This window comes from Haemaphysalis longicornis, unplaced genomic scaffold, assembly GCF_048455015.1.
Source record: "Haemaphysalis longicornis isolate Haplotype H1 unplaced genomic scaffold, Haemaphysalis longicornis Haplotype H1 scaffold_7, whole genome shotgun sequence".
Classification (NCBI taxonomy): domain Eukaryota; kingdom Metazoa; phylum Arthropoda; class Arachnida; order Ixodida; family Ixodidae; genus Haemaphysalis; species Haemaphysalis longicornis.
The window spans coordinates 99,726,053-99,740,263 of NW_027526422.1; the positions used below are offsets into that span (position 1 = coordinate 99,726,053).

Here is a 14,211-nt window from a genome sequence, read left to right on the forward strand (position 1 = left end):
CAGCTGAAAGCATCCCCAGCCAACACGAACGCAACCGTTAGGACGCGAAGATTACTCGGCAGACGTATATCGCTCTGATGACGAAGGTTCGTCGCGACAGAAGAAGACATAATCACGAAAGACCTACCATTAGGATCGCACAGCTCGAAGTGAAATCTACTTGTTTTAAATGCGAATGCATTTATTAGTCGGGGGTTGTCTTGCGTCCATCGAGCGGCGTGCGCCTGCATTCCTCCAGTGCGAGCGCACGTGAGCGCGCGCCTCGTAGTTCTGCCTTCGTCGTCGTCGTCGTCGTACATGCGAATGCATTTCTTAGTCGGGGGTTGTCGTGCTCCGTCGGCGTGCGCCCGCAGGTGTTATCTCTCCGCGCTCAAAGCCGAACGCATGCGCTTGAAGCGAGCTGCACTAGTTTGCTCGAAGCGGCAAGGACGGCGAGTACTGCGGTGTTAGTCTCGTGTCTAACGTGTATGGGAACTTGATATCGCACGCCGTTGCCACGTCTCCCGTTCGAGACACGTCTCCGTACAAGGACTTGTACACCCTTGCCTACACCGGAGACGGAGTCTTTGTGGTGACCGTGTACCTCGCGCCCAACCTCGCTCGAGACGCCGTTGCCGCGCAGCTGGACGCGGCTATGGAAAGTGTGCGCGTGCGCTCCAAACCCTCTGACCCCATAGTCTTGGTTGGCGACTTCAACGTTGACGTGCGCAAGAAGAGTGGCGAGTGGCTGGTCGAGTACATGCAGACCAGGCACTCTATGCATTGTCTCTCTGCCGGCTTCGACACGTGCCCCACTACCATTCACGGGAGTTGCATTGATCTGGTCTTTACGCGAAACTGTGACGTGCGTATGCTTCTCAAAGACCCTTTGACCGTGCACTTTAGCGATCACAAGGCAGTGATTGTGGCCGTCAGGTACAACGATAACACAAACAGGTGCTGATGAATAAATGATTACGTTCACACTTTCGTCATTAATTACGCCATTACTCGCAACACACTCATCGGTGCACCCAATGCGTTCGCATTTCTGCACGATTCCCTTCGGGGAGGTGCGGGGGAATTTTTTTTCATTTTGATTGTCTCTGCATTTTTCCGTGACTGATTTCGTCCTGTTGCTAGAGCTTTTTGTCAATTATTTCGTAGATGCTTTCCGTAGTATTATATTTTCTTGTCACTTTTCTTCAAGGCCATGTTCATACGGATTCATGCTCAAGGTATGCAATTCTGTGAAATTTTTGTTGGCTCACTTTTCCCCATGGCGGGGCGTCACAGAAAACGCTCTACAGGGATTTAATATCAATTTCCTTTCCTGCACCTCCTGAACGATCTCTCCATCTCTTTACAATGGTCTACCCAGACATTCATCCGGGAGCTTGTAAAATGCCTCTGTTTACCAAACTTTATTTTTCAAGCTGCATGCTGAAACCTCACCCGTTAGGACGTGACTGCATAATAGAAATGTTTTCGGGTCTTCCGTGCACCCCCGTTTTGTGGTGCCCCGGAAACAACTAAACATTTTTTATTGAATGCAAAGAAGCTATGCGGTTCTTGGATAACCTTCAAAAGAACCTCCAGAAGTACTTTGACTTGACACCCCCTAGCCTGCGTCACCTTGTAGCTTCATGCGATTATGTGCCTTACGACCTTTTTTTAATTGGGGGTGCTACATATTTTACGAACAAAAAACACGCACATGGATTGATTGATTGTAGGTTTTAACGCGCCGACGCAATACAGACGGTGAGGCGCGTGCAGTGTAGGGCTACGGATCAATTTTGACCACCTGGGGACTTTTAACGTGCACCGAAATATCGTACACATGGGCGCTTTTGCTTTTCGCCTCCATCAGGAAAGCAGCCACCCCGTCTGGGAACCAAAACCACGACCTCGTGCTCAGCAGCACAACGCCTTAGCCACCAAACCACTCTTATTTTTCTTTATTGCTTACCCACCGAGCCACCGCGGCGTTTAAACTGACACGTTCGACAGACACGTTCAACCAATGGTATCCTGCAGGTCTCAGTTTAGTTAAATGATAATTCATCTGGAAAGTTGCTGTGCCCAAACTTATACACATCATTCTTATCTTGTTCTGTTTCTTTGCTCATCATTGCCCCCTTATACTTTACATAGAGTATGAATCGTGAATTGCTTTGCGTGATTCCAGCTTTCCTATTTCACTTCGTGTGCTAAGCACTGTGCTTACTGTTGTGACTTCCTCTTTGTCATTCCTTGTAGCAGACTACGCAAATCATCATCGTTCATTACGCTTGTCACGAGCTGCCGCATGCTCATGTTGCTGTACCGGCTCGCGCCACTTCTTTTATCAGATTCGAATAAAACCTAATCGCATTAAGACGTGTCGCTCCGCTTCCTGAGCATCGCGCTGCAGCTGGAGGACCCAGAGGTACAATACTTACAAAGAGGTTTTGGTATACCATTATCCCACAGTCGTGTAGTAACTATAACATGAAAGAAGAAAACTATAGTGGTTTTGGAGGATGCGTACGCGCCTCGCAATCCGGAGATCCTGGGTCCGATTCTTACCCAGTCCACGTTGCATACTCCCGACATAAAATCAACTCGTCGGCAAAGCACGAATACCGTTTATTGTTTGTTACAGAGATGCGGTCGGACTGATCGCATCGGCTGCAAACCTTCGGGTGGCCGTTGCTGCGGCGCGCTCCCAGTAAGGGCCCTCAACGATACGACTCCGCACCGGCGTATAGGCAGGCCTCCCTCTCGCCACCAGGGGTGAGCTCGGTGTCAAAGTCAAGGTACATCAGGACTGGGCTGCACGGATCGGCCGACTCACTTGTTTTCGCCTCCAAGTCTTTGCTGTAGAGGTGTCCGCGCCCGCCTCCCAGATCGCCCACGATGCGACCGCGAACAGGCCCGCTGGTTAGCCTCAGCTCAACAAGCTCGAAAGCGTCTTTTCTTTCTGGTCGGTAGCAGGGGCGGGGCTATGCAGGGCCAACGCCAAGCTCCTGTTCTTGAACGCCGGGTCGTTGGTGTACACCAGCCTGCCCTCGCCACTCAGATCCCTAACGATCTCGCCACGTCTCGGCGTGCCCGTCGCGCTCAGCTCCTCCGGGGTGAACCTGTCGTCCATGTCCCGGTGCACCTTCTCTTCGTACCCGGGAGACAGTGCCTCATCGATGGGTGCTTCTGAAAAGGAGCTGTCACCAGGTCCACTCTTGGAGCTTACCTCAGGTGTGGAGCCCATGGAAAAATGTCGTTCTTCGGTGCTGCGGGACGGGGCATCCTCCGAAACGACAAAGCTCCCCGCTTTGCTGAAGCTTTCTGAACGCCGCATCGGCGACTCCTTTTCCACTCCGCCGGACCGGGTGGGCCCGCCGGTCGCCCCGAGATCTGAGGCGATTGCATTCCCCGCTCTGCTTTACAGGCTTACCGACGTCGTCAATGCGTTGGGCATTGACCAAATGTCTGCCCTCAAGAACTAGCTCGAGAGCCCCCGATGCGTAGAGTTCTTGGATGGTTCCAGTGACGAACGGCTGGCGCTGTCGAGGCTGCCATCTCCCGCCATTATCGGGCTACCAAGAGTAGTGCGTGGAATCGGACGAGGGCAAGACACGGAAAAAATGGCGGACTCAAAATGTTGTTGTTGTTGTTGTTGTTCCTTTGTATATTGGCGCATACCCAATCAGGGGATCGGCCAAACATCAGTCGTTAATTCGAATGAGATTCAAAGAAAATTGGAAAATTAGAATGATTCAAAGAAGATTATAAAAATCTGGAAGCTTTTCTTTTTCTTGTGTTGGAGGAATTGAGTTTGGAATTTGGTTAATATTGAAAAAAAAGGAAATAACTAAATAAATAATTAAATAAAGAAAAATAAGAAGAGGAAGAAGAAGGAGGGAGAGGAGGAGAATTAAAAAAAATCAGAAATGGATGCTTTTGGAGGGCTCAGGTGAGGAGCCAGAACAAGATACGAATTAGGTTGTAAATTTTTTCGAATTTTCTATGAAGCGCAGAAGAGCAGAACAAACATCCCGGCGGCAATATCCCGTTTCTGAAGCCCCAAATGATAAAAGAGCCGGCACTGATAATACCAACCCCAGGCGATGAAGTGGCACCTCAAGGAGCTGACGTCTGAGGCTTGAAAATCGCCGACATGACAAAAGGAAATGGTCGACAGACTCTTCTTCATTACAGTAACTGCACATGGCAGTCTGCGCCAGACGAGACCTGTGGAGGTATCTGTTCAACTGGGGCACACGACATCGAAGGCTCGTTACAATCGCCTCCAGGTCGCGTGAGGGGCACCAATTCGGGTTCCAGGAGAATTTTAGATGAGAAAAATCTCGCATTGACAATAAGACTGATTCGTGCTGCCCTTGCAGCTTCAACAATCTACGGAATCTTACAGCGGCTAATAAAGGCGTTGTCTCAATGACATCGACAACAGGCTCGGAGAGTGCTACCCTTGCCAGTGAGTCTGCGGTTTCATTAAAGGTGATTCCCGCATGCCCAGGGACCCAAAGAAGGTCAATTTTAGTAATATGAGGTGGTAGAAGGGATCGAAACGTCCGTAGATGAGGTGAGTCTTTCGGAGAAGAAAGGGCTAAGCCTGCGGATAGGGAATCTGTAATTATAAGTGGAGACGACACCGATATGTCAAGCTTTCGTATTGCCGAGACAATTGCCAAGAATTCCGCATAGAATATAGGGATAAAATCCACCAGACGAACCGAAAAGTACCAATTTAGGGAAGGTGAAACTATACCTACTCCGGATTTTTCATCTCGTTGAGAAGCATCTGGATATATGATAGTACCTTGCTGAATTGAGGCCAAATGATCTTGTAGGATACTATTGAGCAGTCTGGCAGGTAGCATTTTAGCATTTTGGGGAAAGATGTTCCGGAAGTTGACCGTTATCGTATGACCCCTATCAAGAGATGGAAGTACGTTATTGAGCGCAACGCCTAATGGAGACACCAAGCTTTGTGCTAGAGTAACTTGCGGTCGATAGGACCTGGGCCACTGGGCCGCCAAAAACACAGCTGGCTCAGCTACAAAGATAAATTGTGCCCTGTTAACCCTCGCGCCATAGGCTCTCAGGAAAGTATCCACAGTGAGTATTCTAAATCGGCGTATCAGAGGGGGAACTCGGGCTTCCAAATAAAGTAACGCATTAGATGCATTTTTAGGTAGCCCTAAACAGCAGCGAAGAGCCTGGCGTTCCAGAAGAACTAGACGATGGAGCTTATACGTAGCAGCACCCGAGAATAGAACACACCCGAACTCTAAAATAGGCCGCACGTACATACGGTATATCATCAGAAGAGATTCACGGCGCATTCCCCTCTTTCTATGGCTGAGGCGCCTCAATATGCCAACAGCACGTGCTCCTTTAGTAGCTATACGCTCTATATGTGGACTCCAGTCAAGTTGGCTGGTGTATACTACCCCAAGGTATTTTAAAGAATCAATCTGGGGTATGATGTGCTTACGGTAACAGAGAGTGATATTAAAGGAAAAAGTGGACTGAAAAGCTAGCACAGAGCATTTGCTGGCATTTATTGTGAGAGAGATGCTATCTAACCAGGAATCTAAAGAATTCAGATATGACTGCATTAATACATACAGTTCGTGTATGTCAGAAGCTGACGCGAAAAACCGGCACGTGCTTCTTCTTCTTCTTGATATTGATGATGATGCCCTCAAAGTTTATGGTACGTACCCACACGGGAAGAATTGGCCAGGACTAAATCACTCATTGAAATTCGTGAGAACCTCAAAATACTAATTTATTTCCGGAAAGAAAGAGACTGTGAAATGAAAGTTCGTAATGATTAAAACCCCCATTTCCTATTAATTAGTACCGTTCAGTAATTCAAACGACCTGAAGCAGAAGAAAAGCTTGAATGCAATTATTATAGTCATTTTTGCAAACCTCCTATTTGTTGCCCCAACAGGTACTTTAAGGGGATAAAATAGAGCCCACCCCCAATTGCTCAATAGATTCCTATAAAAGAAGTTGTCTAGCTGCCTCGTCTTCCTCCTCTTCTTCTTCTTCTTCTTCATTCAATAATAACGGCACGTACCAACTGCGGGTGATTGGCTATGGCTTGAGGTTTGTCTAATTAGTTCAAATGTTCTTTATAATTGGTAACAGATGACGTTCACGCAGCCGTATTTTCTGTACTCAAGTCAAAGTGGCACGAGAAAACCCATTGTGGTGGCCGCAAAATGATACGGCTCGTACCTTGGCGGTACGATTGGCCAAAAAAGGTACAACGGGAAGGGTGGCCGGATGCCCAAATGACACCAACAGGAAAGGTGAAGTCCAGATGTTATAAATAAATTACCCTGCTTCTCAGGAATGAATGAGGAGCAATATCATCCAACAAACTCCTTGCTCATCATATGGAACTGGCGCTTAATCCACTTCCCCGTCAATACAGTGAACGCGGGAATAACAGGCGGCAGTACGTCATCCTGCTTCTCAGCAACGAGAAAAAGAACGACTACACCGAGCTCCTTCTTGAGGTTGCTTCGTCAATCCCCTCGCCTGCAACGTGAGAGCGTTATCAGCGGGATCCATCTTCTCTGAAACGACTGGGCCCCAGCTCATCTCCATCCCTCCCATTAAGACGTGACTGCATAATAGAAATATTTTCTTGTCTTCCGTGAATTGCCGGCTTAGTGGTGTTCCGGAAACAACCTTTTTATTGACTGCAAAGAAGCTATACTGTTCTGGCATAATGGCCAAAGGACACCCCAAAAAGTACTTTGACTTGAGACCCCATAGCCTGCGACACCTTGTAGCTTCTTGCGATGATGGGCCTTACGACATTTTTTTTTAATTGAGGGCCCTAAATATTTTATGAAAAAGAAACGGGCACGTTGATTGATTGATTGATTGATTGATTGATTGATTGATTGATTGATTGATTGATTGATTGATTGATTGATTGATTGATTGATTGATTGATTGATTGTTGGGTTTAACGCGCCGACGCAACGCTGGCGATTAGGGGCGCCGCAGTGTAGGGCTCCGGAATAATTTTGACCCCCTGGGGATCTTCAACGTGCGCTGAAATCTCGTATACATGGGCGCATTTGCTTTTCGCCTCCATCAGAAAAGCGGCCGCCGCGGCTGGGAACCGAAGCCACGACCTCGGGATCAGTAGCACAACGCCTTAGCCACTGAGCCACCACGGCGTTTAAATCCAGACGTTCGACAGGCACGTTTAACCAATGGTATCATGCAGGTCTCACTTTAGTTAAATGATCATTCACCTTAAAAGTTGCTGTGGCCAAAATGATTCCACGGCTGATTCATATCCGATTCGGTTTCGCTGGTCATCATTGCCCCTTAGACTTTACTAAGAGTATCAATGTTTAATTGGCCAGCGTGATTCCACCTTTCCAATTTCCCTTTGTGTTCTAAGCACTGTGACTTACAAAGAGGTTTTAGTATATAATTATCATCTCACATTCGTGTACTAACTATACAATGAGATGTAAAAAACTATAGTGGTGTCGAGGATACGTGCCCGCCTCGCATTCCGGAGGTCCTGGGTTCGATTTTTACACAGTCCTGGTTGTATTCTCCCGACAAAAAATCAACTTGCGAACAAAGCACGAACGTCCTTTATTTGTTACCCGGAGGGGGTCCGACTGATCGCATCGGCTGCAATCCTTCGCGTGGCCGTTGGTGTGGCTGCGCTCCCAGCCAGGAGCCCCATAATGCGACCTAGCACCGGCGTACAGGCAGGCCTCCATGTGTGCACCAGGGATGAGCTCAATGTCAAAGTCAAGTTGCGTCAGGACCGGGCTGCACAGATCGGCCAACCCGCTTGTTTTCTCCTCCAGGTCTTTGCTGTACAGGTGTCCGCGCCCGCTTCCCACGTCGCCCACGATGCGACCGCGGACAGGCGTGCTGGTCAGCCTCAGGTCATCAGGCATGGCCTCGTGGAAACTCGAGGGCGTCTTTTCTTTCGGGTCGGTAGCAGGGGCAGGGCTATCCAGGGCCAGCGACAAGCTCCTGTTTTTGAACGCGTGGTCGTTGGTGTACGCGAGCCCGCCCTCGCCACTCAGATCCCCAACGATCTTGCCGCGTCCCGGCGTGCCCGTCGCCCTCAGCTCCACCGGGGTGAACCTGTCGTCCATTCCCCGATGCACCTTTTCTTCGTACCCAGGATACAGGACCTGACCAATGGCTGCCTCCGAGAAGAAGGTGCCACCCGGTCCACCCTTCGAGCTTATCTCAGGGGTGGAGACCAGGGAAAGTTCTCCTCCTTCAGTGCTGCGGGACGACAGGGCATCATCCGAGACGACAAAGCTGCCCGCTTTGCTGAAGCTTTCTGGATGCGCCATCGGCAGCCCTTTTCCCACTGCGCTGGACCGGGTGGGCCCGCCGGTTGCACCGAGATCAGAGACACTCCCCGCTCCGCTTTCCAGGCTCACCGAGCTCATTGATGCGTTGGGCATCGGCCAAATATCCGCCCCTGAGAACTCAGTCGAGAGCACCCGATGCGTGGAGTTCTTGGATGGTTCCAGCGACGAACGGGTAGCGCTGTCGCGGATGCCATCTTCCTCCATTGTGGGGCTACGAAGACCAGTGTGTCGAATCGGACGAGGGCAAGGCACGCAGAACATGGCGGAGACAAAACCGGCACGTGCTTCTTCTTCTACTTGATGACGATGGTGATGATTGCCTCAAACTTTTTGAAACGTACCCACCCGGTGGTTGGCCATGGCTAATCGCTTATTTAAATAAGCGAGGACCTCAAAATAATAAGTGTTTCCGGAAAGAAAGACACCGTGAAATGAGTTTGTTACGGTTAAAAGCGCAATTACCCACTAATTAGTACCCCTCAGCAATTCAAGCAACCTGAAGCGGAAAGGAGAGCTTGAATGCAGTTATATTGCCGCGAACCATGTATGGGTTTGTTTATTTATTGTTTGTATTTACTGCCGGACCACGCCCGGCTGTGTTATCTGCGTTCCAAACGAAGTGCGTCTTACATTCTTTACTTTTAGGCCGCACGGGCTATCACATTCAGATAAGCAGACTGTTTCGCCCTAACGTCACTAGCCCAGAATAATCTTCTGTGATCTACAATGTTCTGGATGTGAATCGACGGTTCCAGAAACACTTGCGCCGAAAGATAAAAGCCTGCAGAGCAGACGCCGCGGCATTCGATTCGACGACACTCGCCTGTGCAAGTCACTTTGTTTACCGCTGCTCGCCGCCTCTGTATTCTTTTGAGTTGTTAGGGGAGCAGAAGTTCGCTCCAATAAACTTGTTTCTCCTTCAAGACAACTGCGTCGTCATTGGCTTCGTGAAAATATATATATCCCTTTTTTGATACACCGAATTTTTTACCCCAACTCCCAAACCCTGAATAGGGTCCTTCAAAAACAGTTTTCTAGCCGCCTCCATTTCTTCATTCTTCTTCTTTTTTTTTCTTCTTCTTCTCCATTTAGTAATAATAGAACTGAGTGTGACTGGCCATGGCTTCAGGTCTGTCTACTTAGTTAGACTGGCCTTAAGAATTGAAAATTAATAGCGTTCACACAACCGCCATTTCCGTATTCAAGTCAATGAGGCAGGAGAAAACCCAATGTGCTGGCCCCAAAATGATAGGGCTCATACCTTTTCGGTACGATTGGCCAAAAAAGGTGGAGCAGGGAGGGGGAAGGACATGAACAGGAAGTGTGAAGTGCAGATGTTAAAACTAAAACCCCGCTTCTTAAGAACGCATTGAGGAGCGGGATCATATAATACACTGCTTTCTTATCATCTGCAACTGGCGCTTCATCCAGTTCATCGCCAACACCGTGAACGTGGGAGAGAGAGAGATAACTTTATTTATGGCGAGGCTCAGTCCTAGCGAGTGTCCCTCAGGTGAGGGAGGCGTGCCAGGTAATCCTGAGCCTTAGTGGCGGTCAGTAGCTCCTGCAAGGAGCTCCCGGTCGCCTCCAGCCACGTAGTGGGAGGGTTGGGTAAACGGAGCGGGGGTTGAATAACAGGCGGCAGTACGCCTTCCTGCTTCTCAGCAACGAGTAGCAGAACGACGATATTCAGCTCCTTTGTGAAGTTGCGTTATAAGAGGGATCCATCTTCTCCCAAACGACTGTGGCTCCACCTCATCTGCAGCTCTCGCTTAACCTGAAGAGCGAACGGGGAGCCGTGCATTCCCGGTCGCAATGAGGAGCGTTAACCACATCCGGCCACTTGAACGGGACGAAGACGCACGTGACAACGCCAGAGGACGACGCCCGCAGGCCCTTCGGCGGCCCTACGGCGACGCTCATGGAGCTGCTCATCACGCGCAGCTACAAAGCACAGCGATTGAATGTGCCTTGTGTCCTCGTGCTCCCACTGGCTTTCTTGTAAGCCTGTATGTTCTTTTTCACCCCCGCTCCGAGGAGAGTGAAGACATCCTTTGCAGGGGCCCATGGAGTTGCGTACAATAATAATTGTATGAAACTCTATGCAGGCGCCAACTCGCCCCGACCGGTTTTTGGGGCCGTCGGCCGTCATTCGCCCTGCTGTTCGCACTCACTGTACAGCGGCCACACGTGTTGATTTTGAGTAGCTGTCTGGCGGCGTGGGCGTCTCAAAAGGCTATGTTGTCGCGTGCTGCTGTGCACATACCACAGCAGACGTGGGTGAAAATGTTTCGTTTCCCAACAGAACCGAAAAGATTACGGGGAATCGTATAAGTGAGGAATGGTAATTGGGACAACCTGCAAAGGCATCGTACGCATTGTCTCCACCTCTCTATCTACATTTGAAAAAAAAAAAAAAAAAACTTCACTTGTTTTTTGTTCAAATGAGATTCCAATTCGTGTTGTTTTTGTTGCTTTTTTAACACATATGTTGTTTCCCGTCCTGTTTGTGGTAGCACGCACTTGAACACACTGGTATTTCTTTTAATGCATTGAGCGTTCCACATGTTCGTTTTGTCTTATGTATCATGTGGACCCTGCATTAGAGCACTGCACGGGCTGGGGATGACCCGAAAGTTCGGGCCGGGCCGCTCGAAGCATTTACCGGCTGGCCCAGGCCAGGCTCGAGCTCGAGAGACCGTGGGCACGGGCTGGGCTCGAGTTTTTGTTAATGGTCCTGGCCGCTAATATTTCCGGCGTGAAGCGTGAGGAGGTGCATCAAAAGGGATGTTCTGAGTTTATTTTCGTGAGCATCTTGGTGTGAGTTTTATTCATTGTTTTAAAAACGGTTTTGGTAGCCGCTGTACTCTTATTTAAGAGGCATTTCATGTAGTGCATCAAGATTTTGGAAGATAACATACCAAAAATACGACTACAGGGAATGCCGTCGTAATCCAGCTAAAAAAAAAAAATTCTTTTCACTTGGGTGGGCACCTTTGGAAATCGTATTTTGTTACCAAACGAGAGCGAACTACTGGCGTTAGAGCATTCGAAAGAGTAGGTTGGAGCTGCCAGTTTTCGTTGTATTGTGTGCATATACGGTTTGTTTGATCACTTTGGTTACTTTCCGTGAGCTGCAGTGCCGCAATATTTGTGGTGACCTCACGGCTGCAGCATCCCTGTTCAATTTAGCTCGGGCGAGATATATTATCGGCAAGGGGGACACATTGTATACAAAGCAGATGGGCACGAAAATGACGAACCCCCAAACGGAAAGAGGCGAGTTCCGCACGGTGGCAAATCATATTTTTAGGAAGTGGGCAGCGCAACAGGTCGAAAAAAGTTGTAATGACGTTCATGTGAGGTCATGCTCATTGACTCCCTTTTTATAAATGAAGTTGATATCGGTATACTCAGTTTAGATAGCACGAACGCCCTGGACACCGAGCTGAAGTCAGCAGTGCGGACATCGTAAAAAAATATTGGTAGAATATGTATGCAGGCCTGTCAAATATTACTGAAACGGATGGCGGGTACCATACCGAATACTGAATTGCCATACTGGGTACCACATGTACCTCAATTCAATGAGTAAACAAAATCATGTTACAAGACTTGCAAACGACACATACACGTGTGCACTCACGCACATATATTGTCAGAGCCATCACCATGATACTCTTTTCACTTGCAGTTAAAAGTAACGCGCATAATTCCACGTGACTGCAACTATTTCCCCTAAATTCCCAGAATTTCAAGCAGTTACAGTATTTGCAAGCTTTGCCTTCTATACCGTTCCCAACCAGTTATTCACGTCGTCTGCGAATGGGAACGCACCCTAAGTAACGGAATTTAGATATTATTTGAACTTGCACAAATGATAATGAGCCATAAATCCATAGGTAGTTGAGTCGCACGAACATCAGAAAAGCGCCCGGAGTACTCACGTGAAGAGATTCTTGTAGTTGTATCCGCCGTCAATCTCGCACGGCGTGGCCCCCGCCGTCACACGAATGATCACAGCGAGAAACGTCAGGACGACGCCACAAATACTAGCCGCTTTTCGTCGCGTCATAGCCCTTTTTCTGGCTGCTGGGAAACAGATCTACAATTCGCACTTCCAGAGATGAGTCGGGAGGCAACGTCTGGTCGTTTGAGCGGAAAAAGAGGCCGCATGGGAACCGATCGGCGCTGGCGAGGTACACACGAGCCCCGTTTGTACAATGTTATCGGTGCGCTTCTGTCTCGATAAGACATTTTATCGAGGAGTGCCTCAGCGGTTGCTACGGAACTAGACGCAACCCCAAGGTGGGAGTAGGGGGGGGGGGGGGGGCGTAAACAAGAGCACCGACCGGAACTCGATCCTCGCCCGCTGTTAGGCACCTTCAATAGCGCGGGTGAAGAAATAAACAATTGGTGAAAATTTTGATGTCGTTGAACGCGGTTTAACCGAGTTTGTAGGACTGAAGCTCCATTTTCGCGCCTAGAGCGTGCAGTCGAAAGGCATTAAGAGAAGGATCTTTATTGAAAAGCAGGGAGCTTTGCCTGGGTTTAATTCGTCACGGGACGTGTTGGACAATAAACACTTTTAGCATAGCGGCTAGCGTACGCTAACGTTACGGCGGCGGGTTATCGCTACAAGGCTGCGCATGCGCGCGCGGGGACGGCGAGGTTCAACCGTCAGTTTCTCTCAGTCGAGTTTGGACCTTCGTGCCGAGTGTGCGATAGGCTGTGGTTTGACGCTAATATAATGGTGATGAAATCATTCGCAACCACGAGAAATACACGCAGGGCCTTCGAGTGCTCCGTACGTGTGATCTTCCCGGACGCGCCGGAAGAGCACGAGGAGATGCGAGTGTGTAACGTGCCGCGATTCGCTAGTTCGAAAAAACGTCTCCGTTCAGCGTGGCCAACAGTCGTGAAGGCTGCGCACCGCTTCCCTACCTCGTACGCGTTAGTGTGAACTTCCTTCATTTGTTACATTTATTCATCGCCGCGTATTTCCCTTTCTCTCCCACATCCTCTTCCACCTCACAATTTCCTCTCATCCATTCCCACCCAACCACGAGCTCCAACCTCCTCCACGACTCACCGCCTCCCGCAATTCTTTGTTCGTCCTCCTGCCTTCCTTTCTCTCAACCCCACTTCTTCCCATACCCTCATCCCGCCGTCACCAATTTTCTTTCCTTTCTTCCATCCTCACCTCCACATACCCTCCAATCGCAATCACTCGGCCCTGTTCACATTACTCGTTTGCCGAGTCCTCCCCTTACCTACACTCTTTCCCATCTCCCCTCCCTTCCCCCTGCACATATTTTATCCTTCTCGCCTTGCTTCAGGCTTCTATCTCGGTATCCCCTCTCTCTCCCCTTCGCTTCTGCTACACTCCTCTCTTCCACCTTTAGTCCCCTCATGCTGCATCTCCCGCCCGCGCCTCACCCTTTCCCATCGCCATTCCCTTCCGAGTTCTCCCCTCACCGCTACAATTTTTCCATTATATATGCCCCCTCTCCATCTGTTATCCTCGCTTCCTATATCTATAGTTCATACCACGAGCTTCGTGCAGCACTGTGGAGGCTGCATTGTTGTCAGCAGTCCGCCCTCTCAGGACGCCTAACTCACCGCGAAGGGAGCGACAAAAGGCGCCGAGGCTTTGCGGTTCCACCTGCACAAAGGGGAGAGGGAAATATCCTTTCAGGGCCTCCTTCATGGTGCGTTAGGCACCCCTGTTGACAACAATGTAGCCTCCACAGGGCTGCACGTAGCTTGTGGCCATATTCCTGGAGGTAGGAAACGGGGCACATCAGCGGGGAGGGGGGGGGGGATGCGGAGGGGGGGG

At 49.5% G+C, this 14,211-nt stretch overlaps 1 protein-coding gene across 1 annotated transcript in view; it reads right to left on the reverse strand.

Annotated features, from left to right (window-relative positions):
• Positions 1 to 12,583, reverse strand: part of LOC144146170 (uncharacterized) — a 74,123-nt gene extending 61,540 nt beyond the window's left edge. The window contains exon 1 of the mRNA XM_077678136.1: positions 12,320 to 12,583. Coding sequence (XP_077534262.1) covers positions 12,320 to 12,447 — 128 coding nt within the window. The 5' untranslated portion in view covers positions 12,448 to 12,583. The remainder of the gene's footprint in view (positions 1 to 12,319) is intronic.
• Positions 12,584 to 14,211: the final 1,628 nt, after the last annotated feature.